We start from the raw sequence: 18053 nt of genomic DNA, 5'->3' as shown, positions 1-18053 counted from the left end.
CTGTTTAGGTCGACCGTTAGTCCGTGCAGAGCGAACAGAAAATGTGGGCCGATCCTGGTGGTAGTGCAGAAGGAGTCCACGCGCAATGGCAGATACACCTGTGAACTAGCGAAGGTGTTTAAGCTCAAGTTCCAAGTGCTCGGCCTGTGGCTGGAAGAGAACGGTGCCAACCGCGAGCAGGTTGCCCGACTGCAGAAGAAAGTGGCCGCCGCCACGCACCTCGTGCGGCGGGTCGCGAACAAGAGGAATGAAGGAACACAACGTGACGAGGCTGATACGGGTGTGCGCGCTGAGCCACATATCGTACGTCGCCGCGTATGCCGACTGGAACAGGAGCGAAACCGACAAGCTGAACGTGGCGATCCGCAGGGCGCTCAAGACCGCCCTGGGGGTACCGCAATACACGCCAACCCACAGGCTCCTCGATCTGGGTGTACACAACACGCTCGAGGAGGTCGCCGAGGCGCAGAGCGCAGCTGGAGAGGCTGTCGGGCACCAGAACGGGAAGACGAATCCTCGACCTGCTTCGGTATTCGATATCATGAGGCGCGGGGACTGAAGGAAACACTGCTACCGGAAGTCAGGGACGCCATACAGACAGAAAACATGCCTAAGAACATGCACCCAGTGCATGACGTGCAAATACGTAAATGCAGGACGGTAGCAATTCTCGAGGAGCACGGAAGATGAGAAGGCGTCCTCTTCGTCGATGCAGCCAGGTTCCCGCGGCCCGCCGGTAACGTTGATGGCGACGAGGGACGACGACCACCACCGCCACTACAACGAAATGTGCGAGACGGACCGGGGATGCTAACACCACCATCACTACTACTACTACTACGACAAAAACGGCAGCAGCAACAGCGGCAACATCAACGACACGGCCGGCCGACGGCGGCGGCGCCCGCCTTCTCCATGGCGGTCGTAGATTCGAAGGGAAGGATCCGACTCACGGCATCAGCGAGGCTGCCGTCGGCCGAAGCAGCGGAGGAGATGGCCATAGCCCTCGCGGTACTCCACGGAGCTACGGAGGATAGTCTGATCATCATCATCAGCCTATATTTTATGTCCACTGCAGGACGAAGGCCCCTCCCTGCGATCTCCAATTACCCATGTCTTGCGCTAGCGTATTCCAACTTGCGCCTGCAAATTTCCTAACTTCATCACCCATCTGGTTTTCTGCCGACCTCGACTGCGCTTCCCTTCTCTTGGTATCCATTCTGTAACCCTAATGGTCCACCGGTTATCCATCCTACGCATTACATGGCCTGCCCAGCTCCATTTCTTCCGCTTAATGTCAACCAGAATATCGGCTATCCCCGTTTGTTCTCTGATCCACACCGCTCTCTTCCTGTCTCTTAACGTTAGTCCTAAGATTTTTCGTTCCATCGCTCTTTGTGCTGTCCTTAACTTGAACTCGAGCTTCTTTGTTAACCTCCAAGTTTCTGCCCCATATGTTAGCACCGGTAGAATGCAATGATTGTACACTTTTCTTTTCAACGACAGCGGTAAGCTCCCAGTCAGGATTTGGCAATGCCTGCCGTATGCACTTCAACCCAATTTTATTCTTCTGTAAATTTCTTTCTCATGATCAGGGTCCCCTGTGAGCAATTGACCTAGATAAACGTACTCCTTTACAGATTCTAGAGGCTGACTGGCGATCCTGAATTCTTGTTCCCTTGCCAGGCTATTGAACATTATCTTTGTCTTCTGCATATTCATCTTCAACCCAATTCTTACACTTTCTCGATTAAGGTCCTCAATCATTTGCTGTAATTCGTCTCCATTGTTGCTGAATAGGACAATGTCATCTGCAAACCGAAGGTTGCTGAGATATTCGCCGTTGATCCTCACTCCTAAGCGTTCCCAGTCTAAGAGCCTGATCATAAGCGACTCCAAATCAGCGATCCGGAACTACACCAAAGGTTGAGTGTCCGCGGATGTGGCGCGCATGCTCAACGCCGGAACCGGGGACTTCGTGTCCGGCACGATTACGAACAAGTCCCTCAAATGGTTCCCCGCGCACGTCGGGAGCTTGGCACTAACAAAGACAACAGCCGCGACAACAATGACAACAACAATACTAACGGCCGAAAACACACCGGCATCCCGCCCAACCACAACGAGCGCGCCCATCTCGTCGCGAAGCAGCTTACCCGCCGCGACGCGATCGCCCAGAGGGCAGCCACCGCCATTGTTGTGCGGGACCCCAGCGGAGGAGTTACCAACACAACCCAAATCGCGGCGGACGGAGCTGAGGGCCACGGGGACGCCGACCGCGATATCGAGGAGTTTCCGGCCTCGTACCGAGAGGTTCTTGGTCACTACAGGAAAGAACATAACAAATATCCACAACGCCACGGGCGGCTGGACAGGTCCCAGGCAGTCGACCTGAGGCGGTTGCAGACGGGCACTTTCACCAACCCCTACCACCTGCACCGCCTGTGGACCGCGCTGCAGCCGTCGCCCGGCTACCCGTGGTGCGAGCGCGAACAGGCTGATATGTCTCATATGCTTTGGGAATGCCAACGCCATGAGGAAGAAGGACCAAGAGGAAGGGGGAAGACAACAGCAGGACCCTCTGAAGCGGGGCGCCTCGCTGAGAGATGGCAAGCCACCCTCCTCAGCGAGGCACCCGAGGACCAGGAGTGGGCCGTCCAGCGGGCCAGGGCCATTGCCGAGGATCTCGGAAGATTTTTCTCCGGCGATGGACCCCTGGCAGCCTAGCCCCGGGCACCAACAGCCATACCTGTTGGACAAATAAAGTTTATTCCTATCGTTTAAGCTCAATGATGGTATGACTTGGTAGTGCTTAGACTAGCCGAAATACGTGGTCAATACCTTGCAATAGCCAATCGATAGCCAACCAATAGCAAATCAGTAATCGATCAATAATAAATAAATTCCGGAAAATGCTGGGGATGACTTGGTAGTGCTAGGTGCCGATTAGCTCCGCTGTTTCTATATAGCCTTGCGCTCTAGTGCAAGCTAAGCTAATTTTTGTTTGTCATTGAAGAGCGGCGCGTATCCAGTCGCACATACCCAGCGACCCAAGTTGGCGTCAAACAGGTTAATGGAAATGCGGCACACATCCAGTGTCCCGTACCCAGTCATCCAAGTTGTCGTCAAAGTGTTTTATTATAGAAGGACGGCACATACCCAACGATCCAAGTTGATGTCAAAGAGGCTCATTGCAGAGCGGCACACGCCCAGTGTCCCATACTCAAGTGACCCAATTTGGTCCAACGGTTGGTTTTGAACATGCATGGTTACCTCAGCACTGCCGCACGAACCTCTACCGATTAAACTATGGACTTCCCGGTGACTTAGGTTGGCGGTAAAACTGTTAGAGGCATAGAAACATACCGAAAGTGCGTGTACTACTTTAAGAATGCTAATCGAAAGCAGGCGATTGTGGAGAAAGAACTGAACAGAGTGGGACCACTGCTGCTAGATTTCGCAGGAGTGTGATTATGCAGGCAGTGTCAGGCTCTACTCTAACTAATTCATTGGAATGCAGACATCTTCTATACCCTTGGCACAGAGACTTTTGCCAAAGCCGGAAAATTGAAGTGGCCATCACGAGGCTGCGCTGCCGTATCCCTACGTTAAACTCTTACTTACACAGGTCTGGTCTGGTCCCCTCACTGTTATGCTCATTCTGTGGCGAAGCGGAGACAATAGACCATTTCTTGTTGTCTTGTAGGCGCTTTTCTGCAATAGGGAAAAGACTACTGGAAATCCCGCTTCGCAATATTGGCCTAGATTTATCTGAACCTGTAATTCTATCTTTTGGAGCCTCTATTATTGGGTTCAGCCACAGAAATGCTTGCTTTGCAATCCAAAATTATCTAATTGAATTAAATCGATTACCATGCTAAACTTATTGTCACCTTTCCCACCATAGTTTTCTTTTATTCATTTATTCCTTTTTTAACCTATTATTAATTAGTTTTTTTCTTCTCCTCTCACAAAATCTTCCTTTCTAAACTCCAGTATTAATTCTATTCGTTAATTCCCTTATTTTTATGCACCGAATATAACCACCCGATTCATGGCCAATCCCCCACTGTGGGTATGCGCCACAACCACTCAGGTCAAGAACAACAACAACAAAACCAGAGCGTGAATTGAATCGAGGAGCGCCTAGCTACAGAGAAGTAAATAATTTGGCAATACGGTGTGCCGCTGCATTACTTCAATGATAATCGTATTAATGTCGACATTCGTCGTGAGATACAGGTGCTTTCGGAAGTTTTTGTTTTCCTTCATAATAGACGGACAGCTAAACAACACGTTTTTCTTTCTACCTATATTCGTAAGGAAATATTCATGCAAATGTTAATAATAATGTCAAGTATTTCTAGTTTTATTATTCTCATTATTGATATTACTACTATACCCACCACTCTCTTTTAGTCTTAAGTTCTAGCGTCCACACTTCTCGGCCAATCCGCCATCGTGTGTATGTGCCACTGTGTGGGGTCATCATCATCATAACCATCATCAGTTGAGTTCAGCAGCAGCAGCAGGACAAGAAAGAAGACGGCGGGGGTTCGGGGCTTGTCCTCCACGGTGCCTGAGGGGTGTCGGGGTACTAAAGACCTCGATCGCCATGGACAAGGGAGGCGGGGCCGGCGGCGAGGACGCCGCTGAGAAAAAGAAGCCGGCGGGGGTTGAGGACGCCGGTGAGACGAAGAAGCCCGCCGACGACAAGGCACCACCGCCACCCAGCATGGACCCCGAGTACGTGGAGTTCACCTCCTCGCTCCAGAGCGCCTCGGCGCGAAGCAGTTCGACCGTGCCCCCCGATTCCGCCAGCGAAAGCGGAACTGCACTGCACGTAAGTACCGCTTATATGTGCCCTCGCTTGCGTCAACTCGACGCGACACGGTCGAGTCAGCAGACGAGCCGGATTAGACCCGACTTGACCGCGTTTACGCGTGCATCCCGTCAAGCGGGTTGGGTGAGTCAACCCAACCCTTATAGACTGGTTGAAGAAGCCACGTCCGACGCTTGCTTGGCTAGACCCCTTGAGGCTCATTCACAGTAGGCCTATATACGACACCGATATTGGCCTGCCGACTGTTGGCGACAGCAGTTCGAAGAACAGGAAACGCTGTGGCCAACGGTTGAAAGGGAGGAAAACGCTGTCGCCAACAGTCGGCAGACCAAAATAGGAGTCGTGTCGGCCTAGTGGGAATGAGCGAGCCTTTAGCGTTGAAACGAACCAGACGGCCGGTTTTATGCCCGAAGAGCCGGCTCCACGCGACTCCATGGCGACACGAGCATTGATGAAGTATATTATTTCACCATCATCATCTCAGCGACAGACATACTTGCATAATAGCAAGAGAATGAAACTAATGTTCTTACAGCAGGCAATAAAAAAAGGAAAGTGTGTAATCACAATGAAACGCGAAAGCATTTTGATAGTGTATTCCTTAAAGTGAGGTTAATCAGGGTATCTTGGATATATATATGCCTCTTTATCAGGGTTCTAGAGACGTGAGAACGCGGCTATGCAAATCTCAGCAGCGTGCTGGAAAAAAAAATATCAACATCAGCCAGGGCTCGGGCCTGAATGCGCTACATCGGGCGCAAACTTTCTCCCATGAATGTCATACCGCAGCTCGTAATTTCCCGCACAAGTTTGTATAGCTGTAGTACTGACTTCGCCTCAGAATTGTGAGGCTAAGGTTCTAACAGACATTACTAATAGGACATGCTCGACTTGTTTTCTGCGTCAAGTGAAGGTCCAAACCCTATAACTCTTAGAAAAAATATCTTGCAATTGTTAGAGCGCCCTACATAAATAACTGAAATACTTGTTTGTTCGCACCGGCCTCGGTTTCGGTGCCCAGGACGTGGCTGTGTCATGACGTCATGATACACTAGCGCACTTTATTCCTGCGATCGCTCCGGCTACGACAGTTAAGCGCACCCTGAAGAAACGCACGCTGCACTTTTTAAAGTGCAGCTCTAAAAAGTGCGGCGCCGGTGTTGTCCCTTGGTATAACCGAGCGAATGAGCACAGCGGAGGATGAAAGACTGCGATAGCGAAGAGAGCGCGAGGAGGAAAACGGAGGAGGAGGGTGCAGCGGAACCATGAGGCGGAAACCGGAGGAGGAGGGTATGAGGAAAGCGTTAGATGAAACGCGTAGCGCCGATACGAGATGGCGACGACCGCTACGAGATGGCGCCAGTGTAGCGCGCCGTCGTCCTGTTCACCGATGACGTGCGGGGAGCGCGTCCATGATGCCATATATGGAAACAAAGCGCTGCATGAGCGGAAATCTGTCTGCGGCGGCTGCTGTGAATCGCGCCCACGCGTCACTCAGGCGCTGTTTCTTGCGATTTACCGATTAGCGAGGCAGTCGCGCCACACTTCGCTCCGTCTGCAACGTGCCTCACGAGACAGGTTGTCCGCGCTAGCCGATATATCGCTAAATGAAAACACGTACAGAGCTGCACTCAAATTTCTCATTAGGGAGTATCGTAATCGTCAGTGAATGTTTTACATCGAAGCTTTTAGCCTCTAGTTGATCGGGATTTTCCGTGTCCGCGTGCGCGACCTTTGCTCATGCAAAAATCTGGGCCGATCCCGGAGACGGCGGAATGAGGTGGGAAGTGCACAGTGTGCTGCTACGCCAACAGGAATCACATGACGTCATCAGGTGACATCATCGCTTGACAATGCCGTCATCGCGTGATGTCACGTTTTACGTGATGACGTCATCAGGCGATATCGTGACGTGACGATGCCATTATCACGTGACGTAACGTTTGACCTGATGCTGTCATCACGTGACCTTTGGTGTGGTGACGTCATCAATTGAAGTGACGACGCAATCATATTTTGTCATCATGACAAACGTGATGTCACCCCTTGGTCACATAGGTTTTGGTGCCATCGGATGCTAACGCCGGATTTCTCGCTTCATGGGCCATATAATGATTTCGTATTTATAAAGGATATCTCTCAGCAGTTGTAGGGCGGTTTCTCACAGCTTCGCTGGACATCCACATTCGCAAGGCAGGGATGGCGAGTAATTTTTTATGAGCAACGCAATCCTGCTCTGTTTCATAAAGTCACGAGAATATTTTAATTCCATCTTTGAACTATGTGTTTTTCTCTTTCTTCCTCTCGAGTAGCGTTCATGGCGCCAATTGTGGGCTTAGTGTTGACAAACGCTCACTGCGAGAATTTGTCACGTGTTCCGTTTCAGACTCGGCTGGCGGAGGTGCTGAACGAGAAGCTGCTGGACCCGCTCTTGGACACTTACCGCCAAGGAACCGAGATGATGCAGACGAACGTCGTCGCTCCGGTCAGCTACGCGTACTCACAGATGACTGCCGACAACGCTGCTGGACTCGTGCAGGTGAGCCAGACTATATGCTGAAGCTGCTTGGACCATTATTTTCAGAACACAGTCATATGGGTTGCAATGCCACATTCAACCGGTTCCTTCCAGGGTAGCTCAAACTTATTTTCAAGCTGTTTGCGGAGCTGTCTCGAGATTGGGAGCCGGTAGAAAGGTTGCCCGATCTTAACGTACGGCTGCTACATTCACGTGGCGATTTTGACCTTTTTGACCATTGTCAAATGTAAAGCGTGCCGCCTGAGGGCTCTAGAGCTTTTAAAAGCGACCAGTCAAATGTATACATGAGTATACATTGTTGTCATCATCATCAGGAGCAGCAGGCCATTTTTATGTCCACTGCAGGACGAAGACCTCTCCCAGTGATCTCCACTTACCTCTGTCTTGCGCTAGCTGATTTCAAATTGCACCCGCAAATTTCCAAATTTCATCATCCCACTTAATTTTCGGCCGTCCTCAACTGTGCTTCCCTTCCCTTGGTATCCATTCTGTTACTCTAATGGTCTACCGGCAATCTGCCTCACGCATTACGTCGCCCTGTGATCCACACCACTCTATTCCTGTCTCATAACGTCACGCCTACCATTTTTCTTCCATTGCTCTTTGTGCGGTCCTTAACTTGTTCTCGAGCTTCTTTGTTATTTTCCAGGTTTCTGCCCCATATGTTAGCATGGGTATATACTGGAATGATCGTACACTTTTTTTTTTTCAACGACAGTGGTAAGCTCCCAGTCAGGATTTGGTGATGCCTGCCGTATGCACTCCAACCGATTTTTACTCTTCTGTAAATTTCCTTCTCATGATCAGGGTCCCCTTATGAGTATTGGACCTAGATAAACGTACTCCTGCGCAGACTCTAGAGGATGACTGGCGATCACAAATTATAGTTCCCTTTCGAGGCTGTTGAACATTATACCTTTGTCTTCTGCATATTATTCTTCAACCCTTCTCTTACACTTTCTCGGTTGTGGTATACGTTGGCATACAAATGGTATATAATTGTATAGACTGCATAGATGTCATCGTGGCAGCCATGTTAAGGTAGCACGTGGAGAAGCTGCGGAAACAAGAAACGTGACAGGGCGAAAGGCGCGTCTTGCACTGAGCAACAAATCGACAACAGTCGTATAACCCGGTGAAAAACGGTCACCTTGAAAAAGCAAAACGATGTACGCTGCGTGATCATATGACGCAATGACGTCATCGTAGCCACCACGTATGGGTACTAGCACGGTGAAAAGTCTGTGTCCGTGGCGTGAGCGTGCAAACTGTCTATACATCGGTAATGGCATTGTATAAGAGGTCGGTGGGAACCGGACTCTTCGTCTTAAGCGCAACAAATTTAATTCAAATTGGTCAAGCGCTTGTCCAATGGGGTTATTTTTACGGTCGATCTATGCTTTTTAAAGGGACACTAAAGTCAAATAAAAAAGTCAAGCTAAAGTGATAGAGCAATGCTCTAGAACGTCTAAGGCGTCAATATGATCGCGAACAGAGCTTTAGTAATCGAGAAATTGAGGTAAATGCAGGACATAAGAGACTCCCAGGGACATTCCGGTACTTACCCGATGACGAAAGCACCCCTCAAAAAAATTATGTCACTAGTACTGAACCACTCGGATCAAAAACATCATTTCGTTGGATCATAAGACGGAAGAAAATGCTAATTGTCTACTTCTATTAGATTCTTTGAAAAAAAAATACCTTTTTATCGTTACACTTGATAATGACGCGGGCGGTCAAAATGTTTCGTTTTCGCTCGACTCTGCGCCGCGCTCGCTTTCGAGTTTCAGAAGTTTCGTTATCGCGTAGTACTGCGCTCATGGGGAAAAAAATCTTTTCGTTCCTCCATGACTGCGCTGGTGTTGCTGGCTCGCTAAACTCGCACTTCAATTTGCTAGCAGCTTGAGAGTCGCGACGGCACGTAAAGACGGTGACCAGCTTCGTCGCATTGCAGGAGTCCTCGCTGCTTTCGCGCTCGGAAGAACCGGTGTCGAGGCCGCCGTCATAGTAGGCAACGACGCCGGCAGCGCGAGCCCTCAGCAGCAGGTCACGCTCATCGGAGCTTAAATCACTAAAATCGAGCCCAGCATTGCGAGCCAATGTGTCGTTGTCAGGGTCGTCAACTAGGTCCATTACGACGAGCGTCGACGATCCCCGTGTTCACAGTTCGGCGCGCGCTTTACCTTCCGCTATGGTTGGCTAGTCACCATACTTCCGCTTTCGCACTGCCGTCGGCTCTGTTTCTGGCCGCGCGTTTGCGCTTTTCGCAAGCCGTAGCGTCATCTGCGGGCGCCGTTTTACTCACCAGCGGCACAACGTCACAATATGGCCATGACGTCACCACTCGCTCGGGCGCGCGATTTGAATTGCGTTAGAGGTACGCGGACGCTTCAGACGCAATTTTCTCTTAAAATAAGTCTTTTCTTGGCACGAAACAAGCGTTTCGAGGTTTCTGGTATCATATTTTAACAGTCCACGTTGAAATAATATTTGCCTTTAGTGTCCCTTTAATCAGGACTGGTCTCTAGCTAATGGCTCCACTTAATTAACAAGTCGCAAGAGCTTGGAGCGTCGCGTGAATATCATGACAGAAATTATAACTGTACTTACATTCATTGAAAACAGGCAGCATCAGACGGTCAGCTAGAACGTACCATCTTCAAAGAGCTAAAAAGGAATAAGCGTTGGGCTAGCATTGCCTTTCATTGTGACTACAAGAGAAGTTTAACTAAAACACGCACGAAGCAGACAAGATTGCCTAGCGAACTCAGCTGAATAACGCCGAGTCCAATGTCTGCGCCGTATGCTGTATGTGCTATCGAAAGCTTGCGAAGGTGAGCCGAGAAGTATGGTGGCTTGAAGCGACAGCGTCTGCTCGCGCTCGCAAGTGAAGAAGGCGGGGAAAGTGCACACCGCTTCTCACGCACGCAAGGGGGGGGGGGGGGGGGGGGGAGGAGTGGAAGGTTAGTGCGCATCTCCTCTTGTACTGTGCAGTCTGTTTAATTAACACTTAGGGGAAATCTCGGAGCGCATTGCATCGCGATGCGGCGAGCTCTGGAGTCAGATGCCGGAGGCAGCTCGCGCAGGCGCAGACGCTCGAGGTGTGTTATCTTGAACAGCGTCGACTGCTCGACGCTGCTGGCCGCCAACCGCGTCGACAGCTCGACGCAAGATAACGCGCCCCTCGAGCGTCTGCGCCTGCGCGAGCTTCTTCTGGCGCCCGACTCCAGCACTCGCCGCATCGCGATGCAATGCGCTCCGAGATTTCCCTTAATGTGTGAAACAGACCGTATGTAGCTGATGGCTGCGTGTACGCTGTGTTATCGCGCACCTAGTTCGCATTACAGCGAGAGGCAGCACAACCCCAGGAATTCGCTCTCCGCTGCTGCCGCTCTGCATCACGCCAGCGTTGATGGCGAGTGTCTGCCGTCATCGGGTGAGATATATGTGTTCCCGTTTTCCTGTGCGCGCGTGACAACGTGCTTGTTTTTAACGCGACAGCGTTTAGGGCCCTGTGTCGCAGAAAATCGGGCGTCGGCATTGGCGCCCGCGGCCGAGAAAATCATCCCTAACCACGTTTAGGTATGCCACACCATTCTATCATTAATGTTGCTTATACCTTGTCTTGCATTCTTGGCAAAGCTATTCCTCGGAATTTTGAGAATGACATGAAACAGAACACCCACAGCGCATGCCTTTTATGTTAAATCTTCTCAGACTGAAATATTAAAAGTGCGAAACAAACACGGAAACCTGAAAATGATGTAATTTCTTTGGCGCCGTTGTGCACTATCTCCGGGATCGGCCCACGCAAGAGGCCGCGTTTTCACCAGAAAGCTCGCCTACGTGCATAGCGTCCACCGCCAGTGTTTGCCAGCAACCATTACGGTTGCATAAGCTGCAGTCGTCGGGAACCATGAGTAGCGGTCAGAGATCTTTGAATGTTATCGCGTTCCACTCTTAAAAGCGAAGCTTAAGCGTCCTACCAATTTTTCTTCTTTTTTTTTTACTCATACTGTTGGCCTGTCGGCCGATACAGGGTGGGATCAAAAGCAGCACTTCAACAATTAGCACAATACATGAATATTCAAATATTACACAGAACACGAAAAGCAGGTCAATAGAAGAATTTCGACAGTTAGTACAGTACATGAATACGGCAATAAGGTAAGCGCATACTCGCAGCAGTTTATACAGCTGATAAAACGACGAACCTTACTTCGTATAGCTGTCCAATAATTTGATATCGCAGTCAATGCTACGATTGTCGGGTCAAACAGTTACTTGATTTCTAAGTCGTAGTATATAGATTTTGGGCTGTGGCAAAACGTGGCATCTAAGGCTTCCGACTTCACGTGTGAGAACGCTTTTATACAGCTTCGCTGCCTTTGGTGTATTAACTGCTCAGATTTGCATGCATTTTCTTTCGTTTTCGATATTTAATTGATTTGTCTTGTTTTCTTTTGCCTAGTTCGTGTACCTGCGTGACAATCTGAAGGTATGCCATATGCGTGTCTTCTCGCAGACACACGTCGTGGACCCTGTGAACCAGGCGTACCAGGACATGTCAGCCAAGGCGACGGAACTAGTGCAGACGCACGTGATGGACCCGGTGAACCAGGTGTACGAAGGAGCACCGGCTTACTTTCAGGTAAACCTTGAAGCTACCCTGAAAAGGTTCTGATGATTTTGTACAAACGTACTGAGTCTTTAGGGTAGCTCATTCTGATCATTAAGTGACACATTTACGCGCTCCGCGTAAAGCGCCTACTTTATTATAACGTTTTAAAAAATGTGCGTCGCTACCGACCGCAGCGGCGCCCCTCCCCTTAGTTCCCAGCCGCCTCCTCCCAATTGACGTAGTTAGCCCAGTTGACGTCAGTTGGGCGAGCTATCCGATTGGCTACCCAGGTCGCGTGATCGATCATTTTTCCAACCTTATGGTGAACAAGTATTGTTCGTAATAGTTGGAATGTCGGTTAATCTGTTTTTATGAAAAAAGAGTAACACAAGGACAATTTATCGGCAACAACGACAAAAACAACAACGACAATTTATCACTAAACGCAAGCACTTCCGGCACAGAGCACCTGTCGTCTGCTTGTGCTACACCGTTTTCCGTGTTGACGCGAGCTGCGCGGTTAGTGTTGGTCTCGAGCTTTCTTTTAGCGAGCACCATGGATCGGCCCTGTTACGCTGCGGGCTGCAAATCTAGTGATCGGCGACATGTCAAGCTCCGACATCGTGTCCCTCTTCAAAGCAACCTGCGAGCGGTGTGGCTGCAGCGCATCGGGCTGGCGGTATCCGATCGGCACCAGCATCTACGCGCTTGCGGCCGTGACGTCACGCCGAAAGATTGCTACCACAATAGAGTATATGCGTAGAGTGTCCAGTATTCGGGTAAACGCAAGCACAAATGGACTGGGCGTTTTACAGGATCAGCGGAGGCGCAGACGTAAACGGTCTGCACGGTGCAATCACCTGTTGGCGCAGAGCTCAATCAGCCAAACACGTAGCTAATATTGCACGACGTCCCATCATGACTCAGAGCCACTGAAAGCGGAGCTTAGTCCCGATCATTCGGTGAACGAGTTGAGGAGAAAAAGCATGGCGAGAAAAGAGGGGAACTTGTAATCGTCCGTAGATCTCTTAATTTGGGGCGATTCACTTTAATAATGGCGCTAACGTTTTACTGTAGCTGTTACTTTATGGGTCTACAAAATTTGTCCAAACCATTTCAGGGAGTCTTTAACAAGCTTAAAAACAATAATGGAGTGGCGGTGCAACTCCTTTCATAAGTGGAACACTATACTTCTACAATGTATGAAAAATTTGCACTATTTGGGGCTTATCTTGTTCCCTAACCGTAATCGTCATATCTAGCGGCGCCCTTTTGTTCTGCGCCGTGCTCGGGCTCCTGGATCCACGTGCTCTTGTGAATAAATTCATTCGCTTCTTTTTGGCTTGGCCGGCCGTCTACGCTTACTATCTATCTATCTATCTATCTATCTATCTATCTATCTATCTATCTATCTATCTATCTATCTATCTATCTATCTATCTATCTATCTATCTATCTATCTATCTATCTATCTATCTATCTATCTATCTATCTATCTATCTATCTATCTATCTATCTATCTATCTATCTATCTATCTATCTATCTATCTATCTATCTATCTATCTATCTATCTGTGTCTTCGCGTTATTATTCTTCTTGGTCTTGTTCATGTTCTTCTTGATCTTGGGCTCCATTTTCTTCTCTGTCCTCGTGTTATTGCTGTTATAATTCTTGTTGATCTTGCTATTTTTGGTCTTCTTTGCCTTCATGTTGATGTTGTTCTTCCTAATCTCACTGTTCTTGTTTTTCTCTGTCATCGTGTTATGCTTCTTTTTGTTTGTTTTGATCTTGTTCTTCTTGATGTTGTTGCTATTCTCCTTCAGAACACCGTGGTGGACCCAATCAAGGATGCATACAACCGCGCAGCCGACATGTATGACGCGAACGTGATCAAGCCTGCTGCTAAAGCTGCCGGAAGCTTCACCGACTTCCTGAAGAGCTACGGCGTCTGGCAGGACGACAAAGGTGCAGGAAGGACAGGTGAGAGATTATTCACGCTTGTACGGCTTAGAAGTGGTAAACCGCATGTGCGTGCAAAAACAATCCGACCTGTCTTGTGACGCATTACAGAAAACTTTGTTCTTGCTTTTATTTCTTCACAGTAATAGCTGTTGACCAAGTATTTAGGTTACGGAGCCTCAGTTCCTCGTGAGTTCAGTAGGCAAATAATTACGTAACATTTCATTGCGACAAGTTGTGGGATCTCACACGTGCTCTTGGGACAAAGGAACGACATCACAGCAGTGCAAACAATCAAGATAGTATTTATTGCACCTTTCATACACTAATGCCTGCTAGCCGAATTACTACGCCGATGGGCACGTGACAAATCGAAGAAGTCCCACTGACGGCGACCGGATAGCGAACGAATATGTTCGCCAGCATGCTAGACACCAACGCCTAGTCGTTCACTTGTACGGTCACGCGAACGGTAGCGCGTTCGAACGATCCGTCTTCGTCCATTCCGGTGTCGTGCTCCTAAGCCTTCTCAGGACAGTCCCGCGAAGCGGGTCGGCGCACGCGCGAAGCGCCCGCGCTACCTGCCGACCCCACGCCCAAGAGGAAGCGCCTTCTCCGTTTCGCGCCTAAGTAACCCCGCCGTTAGGTGGCGTTGGCCGCGCAACACTAGCGCCATCTCTCGCAATACGCCGCAACCACACCAACTGCCGCCGCCGTAAAGCCACGCGGCGAAGCCGTATAACAGAAGTTGGGAGCCATGCGGGGAAAACAACATTAGGGGACGCGGGAGAGTCGCGCATCCCCACAAAGTTCAAAACGCGCGCGAAGCGCGACGTTGTTTCAGACGTCAAAAAGCATGCTGAAACAGTTGAAAGTAAGCGCTCGTGTCTTCCAGCGCTATGACCCCCTCTGATGTATCCACGGTGTAAGAAGATAGGTGTTCCGACGGCGCGCCCGCGCTGGGGCGAGAGAGCGGCCACTTCGTGTAACCGGAAGTGAGCACCGCCGCTAGGGGCAGCACGTGTTCAGGAGGCCATGGAGCAGCGGCACAAGAGTAGATAATTTACGACCTCCGTCAGCATTTAAACACCCATACCTAAAGATATGCAATTTTTCGTTATTTAGCCACCAAATTTTGAGCAGGTAGAAGGTTTCATGCCACTTACTGTCAAAATACCGTCATTTCCAACACGAGAGAGACGCGTCGTCTGTTCGAGCAGACTGCGCGCTGCGCTTGCCACTGCTCGCCGCATCGGAGTCAATCGGAATGTCGGCAGAAATATAAAGGGACGTTGCTCCAACCAAATAGCGTCGTTTTAAGCAGGTAAACGTCATATATGCATCGAAATAAAGCACCTCTACCGCGCGTGCCCATACAAGCGCCAGCAAAGCGAGCGAAAAAGTGGCCTCCAGAACAGGTGCTGCCCCTTGCGGCAGCAGCGTGCGTAGAGTCACACTAAGGGCCGCGCCTCGCGCCGCCGTCGGATCACCTACCTTCTTGCACCGTGGTTGTATCTAACCAACTAGCCCAAAAAGCCATACTTCTAAACGTCAAAAAAGGAGAATATATATACGTCACCTAAACCCGATACGATGGTCTCGTGGTACCAGACAACAATAAAGTTTATGTACACTCCAAAGTTGCGGAGTAGTAACTACGGAGTTTAATTGATTCCGGAACCATACCACATTTTAAGCACCCGGAATGGAACGGGAATTGGAGCGATGGTACGAGTCAGACAGATGGAATGGAAATGGAATGAGAGCCCGAGATTCCGTAGTGGAGTTGAAATGGAATGGGCCCATAGTCCTAGATCGCTAAATGTTGATTTTCAACCAAATGTTCGAAACTGCCATTTAGAGTATAGGTGGTCTTCACCAACATACTGTATTTCTCCTACCGGTTCTTTAAGTATCTACCTATCGATGACTACCTCCTGTCTCGGTAATTATGAACAACACAGTATATTCTGCACATTTTACACTTCTAAAAACATAGGAACATTTCTTCGTTGCAAGAATGTGGTGCCTTTAAAGACAGCAGCTTCTAGTTGTCAGGAAGTATGATTCGCTTGAGCAAAACTACACTTGACCTACCCCGCAAGGATGGAGGCGAATAACAACGTCGCTAACACTTTTACCCTTTACGAGTCGACGTGGATTTATAACTCGCGCCATATTTTTGGCACACTGTCTAGTATCCAGAAGAAACGATAAGAGGAACTCAGAGAGGTGTGCCTGGAAAAATTGGTGCCCTTTAATATGCCAGTAGATATGGTTTATCATGTATGTTCGTAAGTCTTATTGCCTTCTGTATTATTGCGATATCAATTATATGGACACTCAAGCGCATTTCTGCCGCCGTCGTCACCGTCGCCGCGCGCTGTATGCTGTATGTTCGAGGGAAAGTGCGCGAGGGGCGGAGACGATCGCGGCTCAATCTCGAACGCGCAAGAAAGGGAAGCTGACCAGAAACGCGCTGTCTTCCGTCGCGCGAAAGGCCGTGGGGTGATGGGACAGAGTGAGGGGGCCGGTGTTGTTCTCCGACAGCAACTGTGTATTTCGCGACCGCGCGCATATGTGGAACCGACGATCGCAGCTCAATCTCACGCAAGCAGGCAGGGAAACGGGGAGGTAGCGAGGGAGGAAGGGAGGGAGGGGGGGGGGGGGCGGCGTTCTACTCTGGCACTAACTGCGTACTTTGCGCGGCCGCGCGTGATCGCGCGCGCGCTTCATGTTGAAAACCATCTGCAAGCGGCTCATACCTTTGCGCATGCGGTGTTCTCGTCGTTCAGTTTGCGTTGAAGCGATAGCCAGCACGAATGTCATTTCGCTCGCTGCTGCTTCCCGCGCTTCCTCACGCCGGCGTTTTGACAGCGAGTGTCCGCGTCGTCGAGTGTGATGTGTTCATGTATGTCTGTGCGCGCTGACATCATGCTTGTTAATTTAGTTAGTAAGCGAATATTTCCAAGTTTGTACGGCCGATAAAACTGCTATCCTTACTTTGTATAACTCTCTACTAATTTGCCATCACAATCGATGCTTCGCCTGTCGGGCGAAACTGCGGCTCTCTCTTTTTTTTTTAGAAAAGTACAGATTGCTTTGAAATTCAGGCCAATAAAGGCAGAGAAGAGCAAAGTAAACAAAGCGACAAGAACGTTTAAAGCCGCCATGCACGAAAATCAGACAAATTCACGAACGTCCCATCACTCCCATGGTGACGGAACGATCGCATGCGCCAAAGTTCCCTCTAGTGGTTATTGTAGGAAGCTCTATGCACTCGGCATCTCGACAGGACAAGAGGCGATAGGCCGGCTTGCCTTGGCAGCTTTCGGCGACATGGTCATTGTATGGCCTTCAACCAGCACACCCGGCTGACTGGCGCGCTCTTGAGTTGTTTGAGATACCACGTGACCCCTACCGCCACTGTTGGTGACGCGGGTAATATCTTTTTTCACGCCCGAGGCCCCCACGCGCGAGACACCCGTTTTGAACGAATAAATGGTTGCATGTAGGTGGCTAGTTGGTTCTTGAACATGAAAGCCAAGTGGCGCTCCGGCTCCATAGTTCATACGAAACACGTACGAAGAAAAAGACGAAGACGCACTTGCGCATCAGCTTGTGTTGTCTCCGTGTCTTTCTTCGTGTGTGTTCCGTATCAACTGTCCAGTGCAACTTGGCTTCGATGCATTGAACGGATCCCATAAAAAAAAGGTGCTGTGATTAATTGGTGGCACACTTGAGGAGTTAACGCACCTCGTTTTATAATTTGGCAGTCGGCGGCTACTCGAAAAAGAGAACAGCTGGATGCAGTTGCGGATTCGTATACCTCGAGTTTGCATTTTTTTGAAGCTTAGTGATATTCGGCAATGTTTGTAAAAAATTCGAGGCGGCAAATAAAAAATTCTGCTTTCTACATTTGCTACATTGAAATTTTATTCCTGAACTGCAACAAATTTTGTTGAGATAGATCCAGTGGTTGTGTAACGAGAGCATTTCTGTGTTTTACATGTATTTGAGTGGTGAAATCGTAGTTCGCCGTGTTCTGAAGCTATCTCTCAGGCAGCGTTTTCGACGGTGACGTTGG

General features: G+C 49.5%; 1 protein-coding gene across 1 annotated transcript in view; it reads left to right on the top strand.

Moving 5' to 3' along the window:
• The first annotated feature begins 4556 nt into the window (after positions 1–4556).
• LOC125945633 (uncharacterized) overlaps positions 4557–18053 on the top strand; it is a 42555-nt gene continuing 29058 nt past the window's right edge. Inside the window, exons 1-4 of the mRNA XM_049667838.1 lie at positions 4557–4843; positions 7230–7382; positions 11911–12036; positions 13831–13987. Coding sequence (XP_049523795.1) covers positions 4616–4843; positions 7230–7382; positions 11911–12036; positions 13831–13987 — 664 coding nt within the window. The 5' untranslated portion in view covers positions 4557–4615. The remainder of the gene's footprint in view (positions 4844–7229; positions 7383–11910; positions 12037–13830; positions 13988–18053) is intronic.

The sequence above is a fragment of the Dermacentor silvarum genome, chromosome 5 (genome assembly GCF_013339745.2).
Source record: "Dermacentor silvarum isolate Dsil-2018 chromosome 5, BIME_Dsil_1.4, whole genome shotgun sequence".
NCBI lineage: Eukaryota > Metazoa > Arthropoda > Arachnida > Ixodida > Ixodidae > Dermacentor > Dermacentor silvarum.
The sequence above is the reverse complement of the archived record's forward strand: the minus strand, read 5'-3'. Positions and strand labels throughout refer to the sequence as shown.